Source organism: Pristiophorus japonicus, chromosome 13, assembly GCF_044704955.1.
Source record: "Pristiophorus japonicus isolate sPriJap1 chromosome 13, sPriJap1.hap1, whole genome shotgun sequence".
Taxonomy (NCBI): domain Eukaryota; kingdom Metazoa; phylum Chordata; class Chondrichthyes; family Pristiophoridae; genus Pristiophorus; species Pristiophorus japonicus.
This window is the reverse complement of record NC_091989.1, coordinates 137,612,684-137,630,264: the sequence shown is the minus strand read 5'-3', so window position 1 is coordinate 137,630,264 and position 17,581 is coordinate 137,612,684. Positions and strand designations below refer to the sequence as shown.

Here is a 17,581-nt window from a genome sequence, read left to right as displayed (position 1 = left end):
CTAGAGCGATAGAATTGAAAAGTAGAGAATTTATGCTAAACTCGTACTTAGATCACACTTGGAGTACTGTGTACAATTCTAGTCGCTGTATTACAAAAAGGATATAGAGGCATTGGCATGGGTGCAAAAAAGATTTACAAGGATACCAGAAATATGAGGTTATACCTTCCAGGAAAGGATGAACAGGCTTGGGTCTCTTTTCTCTTGAAAAGAGAAGGCTGAAGAATGACCTAATAGAAATCTTTAAAAAGTATGAAATGTTTTGATAGAGTAGATACAGAAGGCTCAAATTTGGCCCACCCCTTTTTTTGGCGCACTCACCAGAGATGCGCCGACTTTGTGGGCTGAAAACGGCGCCTAAAAAATCTCCCTCAATTCCGGCCGCTGCATTGCCTCTCCCAGGGCTTGGCGCGGCATGGCCAGTCGATTGCGAAGGCGGAGCTAGGGCCCTGCGCCAGAAACAGTGCTGGCAGCTCTGCACCTGCACATTGGAGTGTGTGCGCATGCGCAGTAGCTCCTGCCCCCAGCCTCTGTGTGCGTGCTGCAGCGTGGGACCCGATGCGTCCCACCCCTATCCCGGGCCGAGTGGCCTGCCACACAGTAACGAGACTTTGATAGAGAAGCCTGCCTTCTACCAAAGCACTTGCTTCTTTTGTTGGATGCCTGCATTATTGCCACTTTATGTCAATATTCTACACATAACTTGAAGACTTGAGGACATTGCCATGCAAAGGTTCAGGTAGAATTGTCTATTTTGAAATCCATCTCAAAAGTTATATCCAGATATTTTTGTAGAAAAACGATTATAAATGTCATTAGGTTGCCAGTTTAATTTTCCATACACTCAATTACATTTTTCCAGAGAGGGTGGTGATAACTGTGTAGCCAGTAATTTTAATGAACTTAGTCACGATTTTCCTTAACCCTGCTGATGAAAATACTTTCCTAGCCAAGTTAATAGAAAATACTTTCAAATACATCATAATCAATTCTTGAACATTAGATTTGGTGGAATAATTTTGCTTGAATTTTCAAAATATTTAAAAGCATAAAACAAACACAAAGTTTCCTGGCTATATGGTATAAAATATTTCTATGATGGTGGGTGAGCTTAGGCGGCTGGGAGAACAAAAGAATTACGAGCAGGAGGTATTTCTATTTTTTATTTGGATATTTTGAAAAAATTATGTAAATATGTTTTGTCTCTACTTTTATTTTTGTAGTTTAAGCTTCCATGAATGCTTCTGTTGTATAGTAAATTAACTTTACGAAGTTTGTCACATGATGTATAGCTGTTTGATCCTATTCACATTCTTTAATCAAGTCTGATTTCTGGGCTGATTTCTTAACTCGCCACAAGGGTTTTCTGTGCGGCCACAAGTGGCCACATACGCTAGCCTAAGTTAGTTTGGAGCAACTATTAGCTGTCCAAAGTGGCCTAAATGGCCAAAACAGGCGTAGGTGGCTGGTAACGCCCCCTTTTGAAAAAAACTAAACTAAACTAAAAAAAAACCTAACTAACTCACTTATACTGGTACAAATTGAATGTGCAAAATGGGGATTTTTAAGATACTCCAGAAAAATCAAGTTGCTCCAAAATAACGGAGCAACTCCTGGGCAATTTTGAGCCCAGAGAGTATTTCTACTTGTGGGGAAGAGCAAAACTGTAGGCCATCAATATAAGATAGTCACCAAGAAATCAAATCGGGAATTGTGAAGAAACTTCTTTACCCAAAGAGTGTTTATAATATGGAACTCGCTAGCACAGGGAATGATTGAAGTGAATAGTATAGATAATTTAAGAGGAGGCTAGATATGCATACGAGAGAGAAGGGGAATAGAGAGTTATGCTGATAGTTAGATAAGGAAAGACAGGAGGAGGTTCGAGTGGAGCATAAACACGGCATGGACTCGTTGAGCCGAATAGCCTGCTTCTGTGCTTTTGTAATTTTCTTTCCTGTGTAATCCTACATAAAACATTACTTGATTATTTACTGGGTAGTTAGATAAATCCATTGGTGATTATATGCTTCTCTATTTTTGGCTATGAAATTTCTTCAAAGCATCAATTACTGTCCATCTTGCAAAATATAGATATAGCATCTACTGAGTATATCACAAAACATTTCAATCTCAACTTCACTGATAATGTAGTCCTATTAGTGACTATAAACACTGAAATCCTTCACTAATTATTCCTTTTCTGAAATTGCAAGTCTTATTTTTCTGGACTAAAAGGTGTAATCCTTCACTTAATGTCTGAATGTATACAGAAGAGCCAAACTGAAAGCAAAATATTATTTGCTATATAATAATTTCTATAATACTCTAAAGATCAAAGATGCATAGTACTCCAGGTGCGGTTTTAGCAAGGCTTCTTACTCTTGCACTCCAACCTTCTAGCAATAAAGTCCATTTGCCTTCCTAATTGCTTGCTATACCTGCATGCTAACTTTCTGTGTTTCCTGTACGGGGACACCTAAATCTCTCTCAATACCAACATTGGATAGTTTCTCACCATTTAAAAATTATTCCGTTTTTTTATTCTTCCTACCAAAGTGAATAAACTCACATTCGTCACATTATACTCCATCTGTGGCCTTATTGCCCACTCATTTAACCTATCTATATTCCTTTGCAGGTTCTTTGTGTCCTCCTCACAGCTTACTTTCTCACCGAGCTTTATATTGTCAGCAAGCTTAGATACATTGCACTCGGTCCCTTCACCTAAGTCAATAATATAGATTGTAAATAGCTGAGGCCCAAGCACTGATCCTTGCGGCACCTCACTGGTTACAGTCTGCAACTGGAAAATGACCTGTTTATCCCTACTCTCTTTTCTGTCCTTTAACCAATCATCTATCCATGCTAATATATTACCCCACCCCATGTGCCCTTATCTTGCATAACAACCTTTTATGTGGCACCTTATTGAATAACTTTTGGAAATCCAAATATACTACCACCCTTTATCTACCCTGCTAGTTACATCCTCAAAAAGGAAAATATAGAAAGATAGAAAAATAGGTGCAGAAGTAGGCCATTCTGCCCTTCGAGCCTGCACTACCATTCAATAAGATCATGGCTGATCATTCACCTCCGTACCCTTTTCCCGCTTTCTCTCCATATCCCTTGATCCCTTTAGCCATAAGGCCCATATTTAACTCCCTCTTGAATATATCCAATGAAGTGGTATCAACAACTCTCTGCGGTAGGGAATTCCACGGGTTAACAACTCTGAGTGAAGAAGTTTCTCCTCTTCTCAGTCCTAAATGTCTTACCCCTTATCCTTAGATTATGTCCCCTGGTTCTGGACTTTCCCAACATCAGGAACATTCTTCCTGCATCTAACCTGTCCAGTCCTGTTAGAATTTTATATGTTTCTATGAGAGCCCCTCTCATCCTTCTAAACTCCAGTGAATACAGGCCCAGTCGATCCAGTCTCTCCTCATATGTCAGTCCTGCCATCCCGGGAATCAGTCTGGTGAACTTTCGCTGCACTCCCTCAATAGCAAGAACGTCCTTCCTCAGATTAGGAGACCAAAACTGAACACAATATTCCAGGTGAGGCCTCACGAAGGCCCTGTACAACTGCAGTAAGACCTCCCTGCCCCTGTACTCAAATCCCCTCGCTATGAAGGCCAACATACCATTTGCCTTCTTCACCGCCTGCTGTACCTGCATGCCAACTTTCAGTGACTGATGTACCATGACACCCAGGTCTCGTTGCACCTCCCCTTTTCCTAATCTGCCACCATTCATATAATAATCTGCCTTCGTGTTTTTGCCACCAAAGTGGATAACCTCACATTTATACTGCATCTGCCACGTGTTTGCCCACTCACTTAACTTGTCCAAGTCACCCTGCAGCCTTTTAGCGTCCTCCTGAAAGCTCATACCGCCACCCAGCTTAGTGTCATCTGCAAACTTGGAGATATTACACTCAATTCCCTCATCCAAATCATTAATGTTTATTGTAAATAGCTGGGGTCCCAGTACTGAGCCCTGCGGCACCCCACTAGTCACTGCCTGCCATTCGGAAAAGGACCCGTTTATCCCAACTCTCTGCTTCCTGTCTGCCAACCAGTTCTCTATCCACGTCAGTACACTACCCCCAATACCATGTGCTTTAATTTTGCACACCAATCTCTTATGTGGGACCTTGTCGAAAGCCTTTTGAAAGTCCAAATACACCACATCCACTGGTTCTCCCTTGTACACTCTACCAGTTACATCCTCAAAAAATTCTAGAAGATTTGTCAAGCAGGATTTCCCTTTCATAAATCCATGCTGAGTTGGACTGATCCCGTCACTGCTTTCCAAATGTGCTGCTATTTCATCTTTAATAATTGATTCCAACATTTTCCCCACTACCGATGTCAGGCTAACCGGTCTATAATTACCCGCTTTCTCTCTCCCTCCTTTCTTAAAAAGTGGTGTTACATTAGCTACCCTCCAGTCCATAGGAACTGATCCAGAGGCGATAGACTGTTGAAAAATGATCACCAATGCATCCACTATTTCTAGGGCTACTTCCTTAAGTATTCTGGGATGCAGACCATCAGGCCCCGGGGATTTATCGGCCTTCAATCCCATCAATTTTCCTAATGCAATTTCCTGCCTAATAAGGATTTCCTTCAATTCCTCCTTCTCACTAGACCCTCGGTCCCCTAGTATTTCCGGAAGGTTATTTGTGTCTTCCTTTGTGAAGACAGAACCAAAGTATTTGTTTCACTGGTCCGCCATTTCTTTGTTCTCCATTATAAATTCACCTGAATCTGATTGCAAGGGACCTACGTTTGTTTTCACTAATCGTTTTCTCTTCACCTATCTATAGAAGCTTTTGCAGTCAGTTTTTATGTTCTCAGGAAGCTTCCTCTCATACTCTCTTTCCCCCCCCTCCTAATTAAGCCCTTTGTCGTCCTCTGCTGTATTTTAAAGTTCTCCCAGTCCTCAGGTTTGCTGCTTTTTCTGGCCAACTTATATGCCTCTTCCTTGCATTTAACACTATCCTTAATTTCCCTTGTTAGCCATGGTTGAGCCACCTTCCCCATTTTATTTTTACTCCAGACAGGGATGTACAATTGTTGAAGTTCATCCATGTGATCTTTAAATGTTTGCCATTGCCTATCCACTGTCAACCCTTTAAGTATCACTCGCCAGTCTATTCTAGCCAATTCACGTCTCATACCATCAAAGTTACCTTTCCTTAAGTTGTTGAACACTATTTCCCTTTCATAAAACCATGTTAGCTCTGCCCTGTTATAACTTCCTTAATAATGGATTCCAGCATTTTCCTGACGAATGATATCAGGCTAACTGGCCTGTAATTCCCTGTTTTCTCTCTCCCTCCTCTCTTGAGGGGTTACATTGGCTACCTTCCAATCCGCTGGGGCCGTTCTAGAATCTAGGGAATTTTAGAAGATCACAACCGATGCAGCCACTATCTCTGCAGCCATTTCTTTCAAAACCCTAGGATGTAGGCCATTAGGTCCAGGGGATTTGTTGGCTTTTAGTCCCATTAGTTTCTCAAGTACATTTTCTCTATTGATATTAATTACATTCTGTTCCTAACTCTTATTAGCCACTTGGTTCCCCGCTTTTTGTATCTTCTACTGTGCAGACAGATACAAAATATTTGTTTAAAGTCTCCGCCATTTCCTTATTCTCCATTATAATTTCACTTGTCTCCGCCTCTAAGGAACCAACGCTTACTTTTGCAACTTTCATTTTTACACACTTATAAAAGCTCTTAAAATCTGTTTTTCTATTTCTTGCTACTTTACTCTCGTATTCTATTTTCTCCTTTTTTATTAATTTTTTGATCATCCTTTGCTAGTTTCTAAAGCTTGCCCAATCCTCAGGCTTATTACTATTCTTTGCAACATTATAAGCCTCTTTTAATCGAATAGTATTCTTAACTTTTTTAGTTAGCTACGTATAGATTATTTTTCCGAGGAATTTTTATTTCTCAATGGAATGTAAATTCATTGAGAATTTTGGAATATTTCTTTAAATGTTTGCCACTGCTTATCTACCGTCATAACTTTTATTCTAATTTCCTAATCTACCTCCGCTAACTCGCCCCTCATACCTATGTAATAGGCTTTATTTAAGTTTAAGACTCTCGTTTCCAACTGACATATTTCGCTCTCAAACTCAATGTGAAATTTTACATATTGTGATCACTCTTCCTCAGAGGATCCTTTACTGAGATTACTGATTAACCCTGTCTCATTACATAATATAAGACCTAAAATAGCCTGGTTCCTGGTTGATTCCATGATGTAATTTTCTAGGAAACTGTTTCAAATGCATTCCATGAACTTGTTCTCCAGACTACCTTTGCCATCTGATTTGCCCAGTCTATATGAAGATTAAAGTCCCCCATGATTATTGTATTACCTTTGTTACTATTCTTTAGTTTCTGTTATTTGTTGATTAATACTCTGCCCAACAGTATATCTACTATTTTGGGGCCTATCAACTACTTCCACCAGTATTTTCTGCCCCTTGTTATTTCTTATCTCCACCCACACTGAATCTACTTCCTGGTCTTCTGAGCCAAGATTCTTTCTCCCTACTTGTCCTTATGTCATTCTTTATCAGGGCTACCCCCCCTTTTCCATTCTGCCTAGCTTCTCTAAATGTCAAGTATCCTGGAATATTTAGTTCCCAACCTTGATCACCTTGCAATCACATCTCTCTATTGGCTATTAGTTCAAAGCCATTTATCTCTATTTGTGCCACTATTTGGGTCAAGAAATTTCTCCTGAATTTCTTATTAGATTTATTAGTGACAGTCTTCTATTTATGGCTCCGAGTTCTGATCTTCCCCTGTAAGTTGAAACAGCTCCTCCACATCTACCCTACCAAATCTTTTCATAATCTTGAAGATCTCTGTCAGGTCACCCCTTAGTCTTCTCTTTTTAGAGAAAAATGCTACAGCCTGTTCAATGTTTTCTGATAGTTATGACCTCTCATTTCTGGGATCATTCTATTAAATGTTTTTTTCACTTTCTCCAGTGCCCCTATATCCTTTTTATAATATGGAGACCAGAACTGTTCATAGTACTCCAAAGGCTGGATTTTCATCATTTGGTCCTACCACCGGTTTACCAACAGTGTTTCAAGATTGCGGGGCTTTTTTTACCACCGAAATACCGCTATGACTGTAGGTCACTGTTTTCGTTAAAATATGACCGGTGCTAGGGCTAGTGGCATTTGGATCTTATTTCTGATCATGCAAGACTCGATGTTATAAAAAGGATATAGGGGCACTGGAGAAAGTGAAAAAAACATTTAATAGAATGATCCCAGAAATTAGAGGTCATAACTATCAGAAAACATTGAACAGGCTGTAGCATTTTTCTTTTCTGCTCAAGCGCGATTTTTATTTTCTTCGAAGTTTAAAAAAATAATTCTCGCGTTTCAGGGTCGCGCATGTGCATTGAGTTAGTTACATTGAATGGAGCGACTGGAGAGGAAGCAGAGACGACATGAGGAGAGAGAGAAAGATTAATATAAATATATAAATGAGTAATTAAATACAGTAATAATAATATAAATCCATTAAATTATAAAGTACCAGAGTTAGGACGGAAGAGGGCCAAGAGGAATTACTGAACGCTGTTGCGCGGGTGTTGGTGATTCGTCCAGTTGAGGTAGTAGAGAGGGAGGAAGAGGGCTTCGACACTTTGCCTGTGGTCACCACTTCCTCTTCGGGATCCACTTTTTGTGGGTTCCCCGCCACTGAAATTGCGGGACCAAGCGGTGTGCAGCAATGCACCCCGAGTGCACGAAACCCAATGCCAAATCCACGGAGGTTGATGCGGCAAAGCAGGAATGTTCTGATACAGGCAGGCGCACACCAAGATATGATGAGACTGTCGAGGTTGAGCATCGATGTGAGTCGAGAGCTCCTCCAGGCCATGGTTGCAGTTGCCGAGAACATCGCTGCACAATCCACTCAGCAGTTGGAGAACATGTCACAGCTGATTGCAGAGGTGGACCAACACCGAGTCCGTCAATGTCCCGTGGCAATTGACAAGCCCGACATATGGCAAAGAACCCCCAATTGCCATAGCAGTCAGACCGACAGCACCTGAGGGTGTGGAGCTGCAACAGTCTCTCCACTCAGAAGCGGGGTCTTCCAAATTCCCTGCTTCTCCGATGGTTGAGCTGCCTATCCCCCGACGAGAGCAGCGCTCCCGAGTACTTGCTGCACAACGCTGTGGTCCCGCCTCGGTCAGGGTGTAAAAAAACACGTAAACACCAGGAACGGTGGGACTGGTGACCGCAAGTAAAGTTGATGCAGGGAGAGTGGTGGGAGGGGTGTAGGCTGTTTTGTTGCTGTTCTTGTTGTTTATTTGTTGCTAGTGTTGTTTATTTTTATTGTTATGGTTTCTTCATTGAAAAATGTTATTACTAAATGTTAAAAATATTTTATTACATTAATTGTATAAAGTTTTGAAAGTTTACAAATTTTATATAAATCTTTTTATTCAACTGAACCATTGTTGTACAGAGTCTAACTTTTCGAGAAGGAGGGGTAACAGTACTCATCGGTGCCATAAAGTGGCCAGGCAAAGCTTAAATGCAACTCTTACCGTTCAGGCAAAGCCTTCATTTATGAGCTGCTGTCGTAACAATTTTTCAGTGGCAATAGCTCCACCGCTGTGGTGTTTGGGGGAGGGGGGTGGTGGCATGGTTTCATCGCCAGGCTCTACATTCGCCTCCTCCACACTTTCTCCAGGTGGTCCCAAAACCGTCTAACGCGCATTGTATCAGTCAAGTCCAGGTATGAGCGCTTCTCCCTGAAAATTCGTTGGGGGTAAGGCCTCCTCCTCATAAGTCTATGACCTCTGTGATTACCCTCATAATGCTCTGCAATAAACCTTCTTCCACCTCTGTTCTGTATTAGATAATTAGTCAGCAATTCAGACTGAGATATTACAGGTGGCATTCATTTAAATCTACGCGTTTTCAAGTATCCTCAAATTGCCTTCAATAAACACACATGTCCATTCCATTTTGTAAAATGGCTTCAAATTTCCTTAAAATACAAAATATCATTAAATTCCCTTTAAAAATCCTTTAAATACCCTTAAAATACCACCATGATAACTGTAAAGCTATACCTAATGCTAATCAGCCTTCTGTCAAATCATCCTTTAATCAAAATGGCGTCGATGACCGGCTTAAGATCAGGTAAGATGTGTGTGCTCAGGGCGGTATTTCAGTCCGGCTGTAAAATGAATCTTATTGATGAATTTACCGGCAGGTGTTATTTGGGCGGTAAATGACAATTTATATCAATTTTCTATTTTTGGGCGGTAATATGATGAATTTCTAGCCCCAAGTGTGGTCTAACTAAGATTCAATACAAATTTAACATAACTTCTCTGCTTTTCAATTCTATCCATCTAGAGATAAACCACAGTGCAGTGTATGCTTTTTTTTATGGCCTTATTAACCTGCGTTGCTACTTTTAGTGATCTGTTTATCGGTATCCTCAGATCGTTTTGTTCCTCTACCCAATTTAGAGTCTGAGATACAAAAAATTGATTTAGAGACGTTATTCGTAATCTTTTTTGACACGTTTCTGCTTTGGTGTTATTCTATTCAATTTGTTCAGCATGACACCTTGTCGGGTACAGAGAGCGCGCAACTGTAGGGAGCAGCTGTATTTGTATGGGTAATCACCACTTGAAAAACTCTGAACGGCTGACCATCCAGAGGTACAAATTCTGATGCATTCGCTCCTGATGTGCTGAGAGCACATATTGCAAATTTGTACACACCAAGGCCCCGATTTCGCCAACAGGTGCGAGTTGCATTGGTGGTATGTAGGGAATGCATTCCTGGCTCCAGCCCGCCCTCAGAGCTGTCATCCGTTGATTGGGCTCGTTAAGCCTGGCCTGCGAGGTTCCAAGGAAGCTGGTCTGATGATGCGTCATCAGCAGGTTTCCTTAAATGGACCATGCCAACTTTTTTCTGACAGTTCTTCTGTCAGTGTTCTGCAGCATTGAGCTGCTGCAAACACTGACCAGCATTGCACAAACATGCACGGCTGCACCCAGGCTCTCCCATGACTCCCTCCAGATGCTTATGAAGAGTCACAGCACACACGGAGTTTCTCTTCCCTTCCAATGGACAGAAGAGACCTCCCCAGGACACCACACAGCCTGGTTGCACATTGCACAGGAGAACACAAGCAAGGATGTCATCAGGAGGACCTGGCTGCAGTGGCACAAACCTTTCAATAGATCAGATCACAAAACGTTACATCAAAGTGATACTCAACCTCATCCTGCTGTGTCACTCATCACATCCCCATCACTCAGCATTCCATACCCTACTCCTGCACATCCTTACTCACACCAACTGACCTTGCATTTCCAACCATCCCTCTCTTTCTATCTACATTATCACTTCCCCATCTCACAAGGCAGCCCTCATACTCATCCTCATACCAACAATGCAAGGGTACGATTGTTTCAGCCAATGTTCATCGTAGACTTTCTGCTAATGTGTTATCAAACATTGAAATCTTTATTTTGAACACTTTGTTCTTGGACAGATTTGTGTGCACCTTTGAAAGTGGCTTAGTGAGTTGTAGTGAATGGTCAGACATAAGGGTACCCTGCATTATGCTGATGAGTGTGAAAGGAATGGCTTGGGCATTGCAGGGATGATTGCTGGTGTGGGGTGGTGCCAACCTGGTGCATCATGTGGCAGCCAGGGTGCACAGAGTCAAGTGAAGTAAATGTGGCCATGGTGAGGCCATTCCTGGCAGCAATGTGGTCGGGTGCTGATGTCCTGTTTGCGGAGAAAGTTGGTATTGTTGTTGGTGATGCACGTGTGTTTAGTGATGTTGGTGTTGATGCTGATTGTGCTGGGATTCTGAGGACCAAGGTGAGATTTTGTCAAGGGCAACAATGCTGCTGGAATAGATGGCAGGTGAGGTTGCAATGACAGAAGCTGTCAAGGGTGAGAGAGGTTGCTCCAAGGAGGTGACGAGAAGAGAGAGTTAACTGCAAACACTTTCAACCTGCATACAGCTCAAAAGTTTTTTTCCAAATCTAGTTTCATCTGACATTGGGAAGTGAACAGCTGTGAAATGGTAGCTTTTATACCACTTCTGCAGCTGTCAACTTGCCAAAGCAATGGAATCATTGAGAACCCGACTCCACTTACCTGGCATGTTCCCCCAGGGACAGCAACTGCGTCAAAAAATTGGTCAAATTGTAAGTGTTTGCTTTTAATCCTCTTAAATAGCCCTAAACTACCTGCTAAGTACTTTAATGAAGTGGCTCGCTGCTTGGTGTCGGGTCTGCAATCTGCACGCAGACCTAACAGCCGAAAAACGAACACGGAGGCGGGTTCAGAGCAGAATCCAGACCCGCCATCAATCAGGGCCAGTGTGACAGCGGGCCTGCCTCCAAACCCGCACTCACAGGACTGGGACGATTCTGTCCCAAGACTGTGTTTTTCTATTCATTACCTTTTTAATGGACAGAAAATTACAAGTTGGGACTGAAGAAGGAGCCCATCAAAACTGTTTGGTTTTCAAATATTTAAATGACAAATATTTTTTAAATAATTTTAATTTACAATTTTGTTTTTATTAACCTAATTTAGTTGTATACAAGTTTCTGATACATAAGAAATAGGAGCAGAAGTAGGCCATTTGGCACCTTGAGCCTGCTCTGCCATTCAATAAGATCATGGCTGATCTGATCTTGGCCTCAGTTCCACTTTCCTGCCAGCTCCCCATAACTCTTGGAGCCCCCCACTCCCACCATCATTCAAAAATCTGTATCTCCACCTTAAATATATTCAAAGACCCAGCCTCCACAGCTCTCTGGGGTAGACAATTCCAAAGATTCATGACCCTCTGTCTTACAAAACCTGTCCCGTTCATCTACCATGTTGAACCACAATATAGACAAAACTCTTCAGTACATGAATAGGTCTAATTTCTTGTGAAGAATACTGTTAAATGTTTTTAATTTATAGTCTTTATTTAACAAATGATCTGGTGTATTGATCGATTTAATATATTTTTAATACTGATGTAATCTTGGCACCATTTGTTGCAAGCTTCTGTTGGCTGCTAAAATTGTAATTTTAATATTTGATTATCCCGTATACGCGTACAACCCTTACACCATGTGCAACTGGTGTGCTAATGTTGCTGTTCCATAAACAGCTGTCATAGCCACTGTTCTGAACACTGCTGGAAGGTTTCATTGCTGAGAAAAACAATTTTAAAATTTGAGTTTTCTTTAAATTACCTTTTCCTGGCAAATTCGGGAGTTCTCGTCTTTTTTATTTCTAAAGTGAACATTGCTGATACTGTGTGTGAAATCTGTGTAAAAACCTTCAATATCAAAAATACTGATTCCTCACCCAAAGCTGTTCTGTGAACTAGTTTGATTATGTTGTTGCAAATGTCAGTATATTAAATTTCAATCTTATTTTTCCTGCTAAAGTCCAGTGGCAGCAGTTAACAGCTCAAGTTTCCGTTAATGTCAATATTTTTTAAAGACGTTGTCTTTTTTCATCTTGGAAGTCTGTAATAATTTTCTTATAATTGTGCAACAGTAGGACAGTTTGTTTATGGTCACAGGTCTTTAAGTTTTTCCCTTCTCGGAGTTTCTGTGAATAAGGACTGATCGGCCAGCTTACTTTCGGCATTGGTTTAGAAGTGCGGAGGCAGCTAAATAGTTTGGTACATTGCATTGATTAATTCAATATTTAGCTTTATCCAAATCATAGCTGTTTTGTTGTAAGTATCTGTAAGGTTGTCCTATTTGTGTTAATTTTTCCATTTATCTAAAAGTATACTGAGCATTATTGTGAAAAATAACAATGAAGATAATTTTGAGGTTTACTGTGTGCTATTGAGATGTTGTTGGCTTTTTAATTTAAGAAATATAACTTAATAAAAGAGAAATATAATGGTACACTATAAAAGATCTAACAAATTTTTCAGCCTCCAAGGTCTCTTTAATTTCTTTAAAATAAGTCAAAACCTCAAGAAGAGAAATTGTGTTTTGATCTTATTCCTGTTTTGATCTTATTCCTGTTTTGAGGTTGGTGATTTTTTTTTGTTCTTCTGTGCACATTAATGTTTTCCTTCCTAAGCAAGTACACTAACTTCCTCAGGGTTTACAACTAAGTACCTTCATTATGCCAAATGTCTGATGGTTGATGTTATTCATAGTATATTGTAATTTTGAATGGCCACAAAAGCATACTTTTAATATACTTCTGCGTTTAAAAATTACCTATTTTCATTGTTTTATTTCTATAGACCAGGAATTAGATTGAAGCTATTAATTTGCCACTGTTGGATATAATTGTTGCACTTAATGCTGATAATGCTATTGAATGCTTTGAGAGAGAGAGAGAAAATGGAGATGGAGATCAATTGGGAATTGGAGTATGAAACTGAAGATGTAGGCCCAGATTTTCCAGGACCTATGACCGCTCTTTTTGAAATGCTCAGATATTTCAGAGATCCTCCCTTAACATTCTGATTATCTCAAAATTCTTGTTCTTTTAAACTAATTAGTACATGTTTACTTCTGTGGTGCTGAGAAATGCATATTTATATCAAGCTGGTCAATGTAATGCCTTTATAAAGGGCTAACTTAATTTTTCATTTGTTAAAGGAAAAGAGAGTGTCCCTGAGGAGACCAAAGATGAATCCATCACTGACACCACTGAACTTGCATTGCCTCCTGAATTGCCAATTGTGATTGATCGACGTGCACTAAAAGACATTCTGGGAGCCCCAATCTATGAAATGGAGGTAAGATTGAATTTATAGTTTTATTATTTTAGGTTTTGGAAAATATTTCTAAAGCAAATAACCTGTAAATTGTGAGAATATTTATGAAAATCACTAACAAACATGCACTAAGTTTGTTTTATAGAATACTTTTTAGTTCTGATGCTAAGTAAATGAGATTATGATACTGCAATTAAAATGTACAGAGTGTTGGTAAAGTTTGATGTTGGCACTGATAATCATGAGTTTTTAAATAAGCAAATAAAGTCTTGCATGCAAATCTTATTACTGCAGCTCATGAGCACTGCAATACAGTATACATGTTTGTAAAGCACAGGTGCTAAAATTTTAAATACTTAATAAAATGCTTCAGAAAGATCTGAAGAATGTAGAGAAAACCATCATGTTAAGGTTATATCAATCCAGGTTACATTTTTGGCTTTGAGAAACTGGTAATTTAGTTGACTGACAAGAGATCTGGAGTCTTGCTGCCAGAGGGAGTGAAAATAGGAAGTATTTTATTTTGGACATCTTTATGTCAAGTTCCAGGGGTCCTGGAATCATTTATGATCTCATTTGTTTTTTTCCAGAAGATGCCTGCTAATATCACATTTAAGATGAAAAAAATAAGTCAAATCTTCCCAAAGTTATAAATGACCCAAAACCCACCAGAAGAGATTAGAGTAGAAACTTGTTTTGGGAGGTGGTGCAAGTCACGTAGTATTGTATCCTTCGCACGATGTTTAGCACCGTTGACTTAAATACAACTGAATATCAGGCAGAGGGTATGGTAGGCGATCTATGCAGGTTCAAAGGATCGAATGGCCTGCTCCTGCACTTATTTTCTATGCCTATGCTGTCCATTTTGCACCAACGCCCAGGGTGAATTGCTACCCCATAATCTCAATTTCATGATTTGGGGAGTTCATCTAGTAGAAAGAGACAGGCAGCATATGTACCACTGAGGTATATTCATGGAGGGATGAAACTAAATGCAATTTATTAAAGAATTGATGAATTCATGACTCTTCACATTTATTATACTTTCATTTAGTACAAAATTAGTTAGCTTAAAAACAAGCTGCATTAGCGGAGCAACGCTCTACATGTTGACCATAAAAATAGAAGTGATCTTTTTAGAGTTATGTTGCATTGTCAAAATATCAGGACTCAAAGCGCATCCTTTAGCGAGAGCAAAAGGTGAAGAACCCAGTCAATTCTTCTGTACTTCCTTGTGGCCAGTTCAAGAACATCATTGGCAGAATGCTAGAAGCAGGTGCCCTTCTAAACTAGTAATAATGGAAGGCCTGGGGAGACTTGCAGGGAAAGAAAAGTGAAAGTATTTTTTGAACAAAGTACCACCGCTTTTGTATAGAAGAAAATTACTCTCACCAGATATTTCTTTAAAAAAAAAAAAAAAATAATAATTTTTATCATGGCAATGACATTTTTCCTAGGCTTCTTCATGATATCCCCAGGGCCTGATGGACTGCATCCCAGAGTACTTAAGGAGGTGGCCTTGGAAATAGTGGATGCATTGACAGTCATTTTCCAACATTCCATTGACTCTGGATCAGTTCCTATGGAGTGGAGGGTAGCCAATGTAACCCCACTTTTTAAAAAAGGAGGGAGAGAGAAAACAGGGAATTATAGACCGGTCAGCCTGACCTCAGTAGTGGGTAAAATGATGGAATCAATTATTAAGGATGTCATAGCAGTGCATTTGGAAAGAGGTGACATGATAGGTCCAAGTCAGCATGGATTTGTGAAAGGGAAATCATGCTTGACAAATCTTCTGGAATTTTTTGAGGATGTTTCCAGTAGAGTGGACAAGGGAGAACCAGTTGATGTGGTATATTTGGACTTTTAGAAGGCTTTTGACAAGGTCCCACACAAGAGATTAATGTGCAAAGTTAAAGCACATGGGATTGGAGGTAGTGTGCTGACATGGATTGAGAACTGGTTGTCAGACAGGAAGCAAAGAGTAGGAGTAAATGGGTACTTTTCAGAATGGCAGGCAGTGACTAGTGGGGTACCGCAAGGTTCTGTGCTGGGGCCCCAGCTGTTTACACTGTACATTAATGATTTAGACGAGGGGATTAAATGTAGTATCTCCAAATTTGCGGATGACACTAAGTTGGGTGGCAGTGTGAGCTGCGAGGAGGATGCTATGAGGCTGCAGAGCGACTTGGTTAGGTGAGTGGGCAAATGCATGGCAGATGAAGTATAATGTGGATAAATGTGAGGTTATCCACTTTGGTGGTAAAAACAGAGAGACAGACTATTATCTGAATGGTGACAGATTAGGAAAAGGGGAGGTGCAAAGAGACCTGGGTGTCATGGTACATCAGTCATTGAAGGTTGGCATGCAGGTGCAGCAGGCGGTTAAGAAAGCAAATGGCATGTTGGCCTTCATAGCGAGGGGATTTGAGTACAGGGGCAGGGAGATGTTGCTACAATTGTACAGGGCCGTGGTGAGGCCACACCTGGAGTATTGTGTATAGTTTTGGTCTCCTAACCTGAGGAAGGACATTCTTGCTATTGAGGGAGTGCAGCGAAGGTTCACTAGACTGATTCCCGGGATGGCGGGACTGACCTATCAAGAAAGACTGGATCAACTGGGCTTGTATTCACTGGAGTTCAGAAGAATGAGAGGGGACCTCATAGAAACGTTTAAAATTCTGACGGGGTTAGACAGGTTAGATGCAGGAAGAATGTTCCCAATGTTGGGGAAGTCCAGAACCAGGGGACACAGTCTAAGGATAAGGGGAAAGCTATTTAGGACCGAGATGAGGAGGAATTTCTTCACCCAGAGAGTGGTGAACCTGTGGAATTCTCTACCACAGAAAGTTGTTGAGGCCAATTCACTAAATATATTCAAAAAGGAGTTAGATGAAGTCCTTACTACTCGGGGGATCAAGGGGTATGGTGAGAAAGCAGGAATGGGGTACTGAAGTTGCATGTTCAGCCATGAACTCATTGAATGGCAGTGCAGGCTAGAAGGGCCGAATGGCCTACTCCTGCATCTATTTTCTATGTTTCTATATTGATTGTGGGGGTGTCCTAGAAAACCTGTATTACAAAGTGATTGGAGGAGGGGTCAGGGACATGACTAGACTGATCAGTGGCCCATTCTGGAAAATGTAACACTAGGAAGCCTCACTACAGACTAAGAATGACATAACTAGATTGGAGAAAGGTGGGGTTGGTTTTTATTTTTGTCTTTAAACTAGCGCAGGATGACGACCAACTTTTATGTCACAATCAAAAAAATACAGTAAACATTCTACTATATTCCTAATTATATTTCCTCCCTTTCTGTAATAAGGTGCAACTGAGGAGTTAATGGGCCAGAAATTGCAGTCGGATACTTCCAACCAAGATTTTTTTTTTAAAAAACAGAAGTACCTGGTGGTGCCGGAGGAGCGAAGTGCACACATCTCGGGATGTGTGCAAGGATCACGTGGGCCTAGTCCACCAATGAACATGGAATATTCTCATTGATAGTAATGGTGAGTTCCGTTTGTATGGAGCTTCCCTTGCTATGAATGGGAATACTTCAAACACCTTATGTATTTAAAATTAATTGAAATAAATAAAAAAAAGTTTTAATAGGGTTAAAAATAAACTTTCTTTAATGGACAGAGTTAATATAAAAATGAGAACATTTTATTTTTCTATCTTTTAAAACTCTTACGCTGGTAAAAGCAGGCCTTACGCCTGCGTTGTAAGGACATTCGCTGGGCAAATAGCCCAAATCTCCGTCCACAAAGGCACTTC

The 17,581-nt window shown here is 40.5% G+C and overlaps 1 protein-coding gene across 1 annotated transcript in view; it reads left to right on the top strand.

Moving 5' to 3' along the window:
* lonp2 (lon peptidase 2, peroxisomal) overlaps positions 1-17,581 on the top strand; it is a 135,059-nt gene that overhangs the window by 105,729 nt on the left and 11,749 nt on the right. Inside the window, exon 12 of the mRNA XM_070898045.1 lies at positions 13,683-13,822. Within this exon, the coding sequence (XP_070754146.1) occupies positions 13,683-13,822 (140 nt within the window). The remainder of the gene's footprint in view (positions 1-13,682; positions 13,823-17,581) is intronic.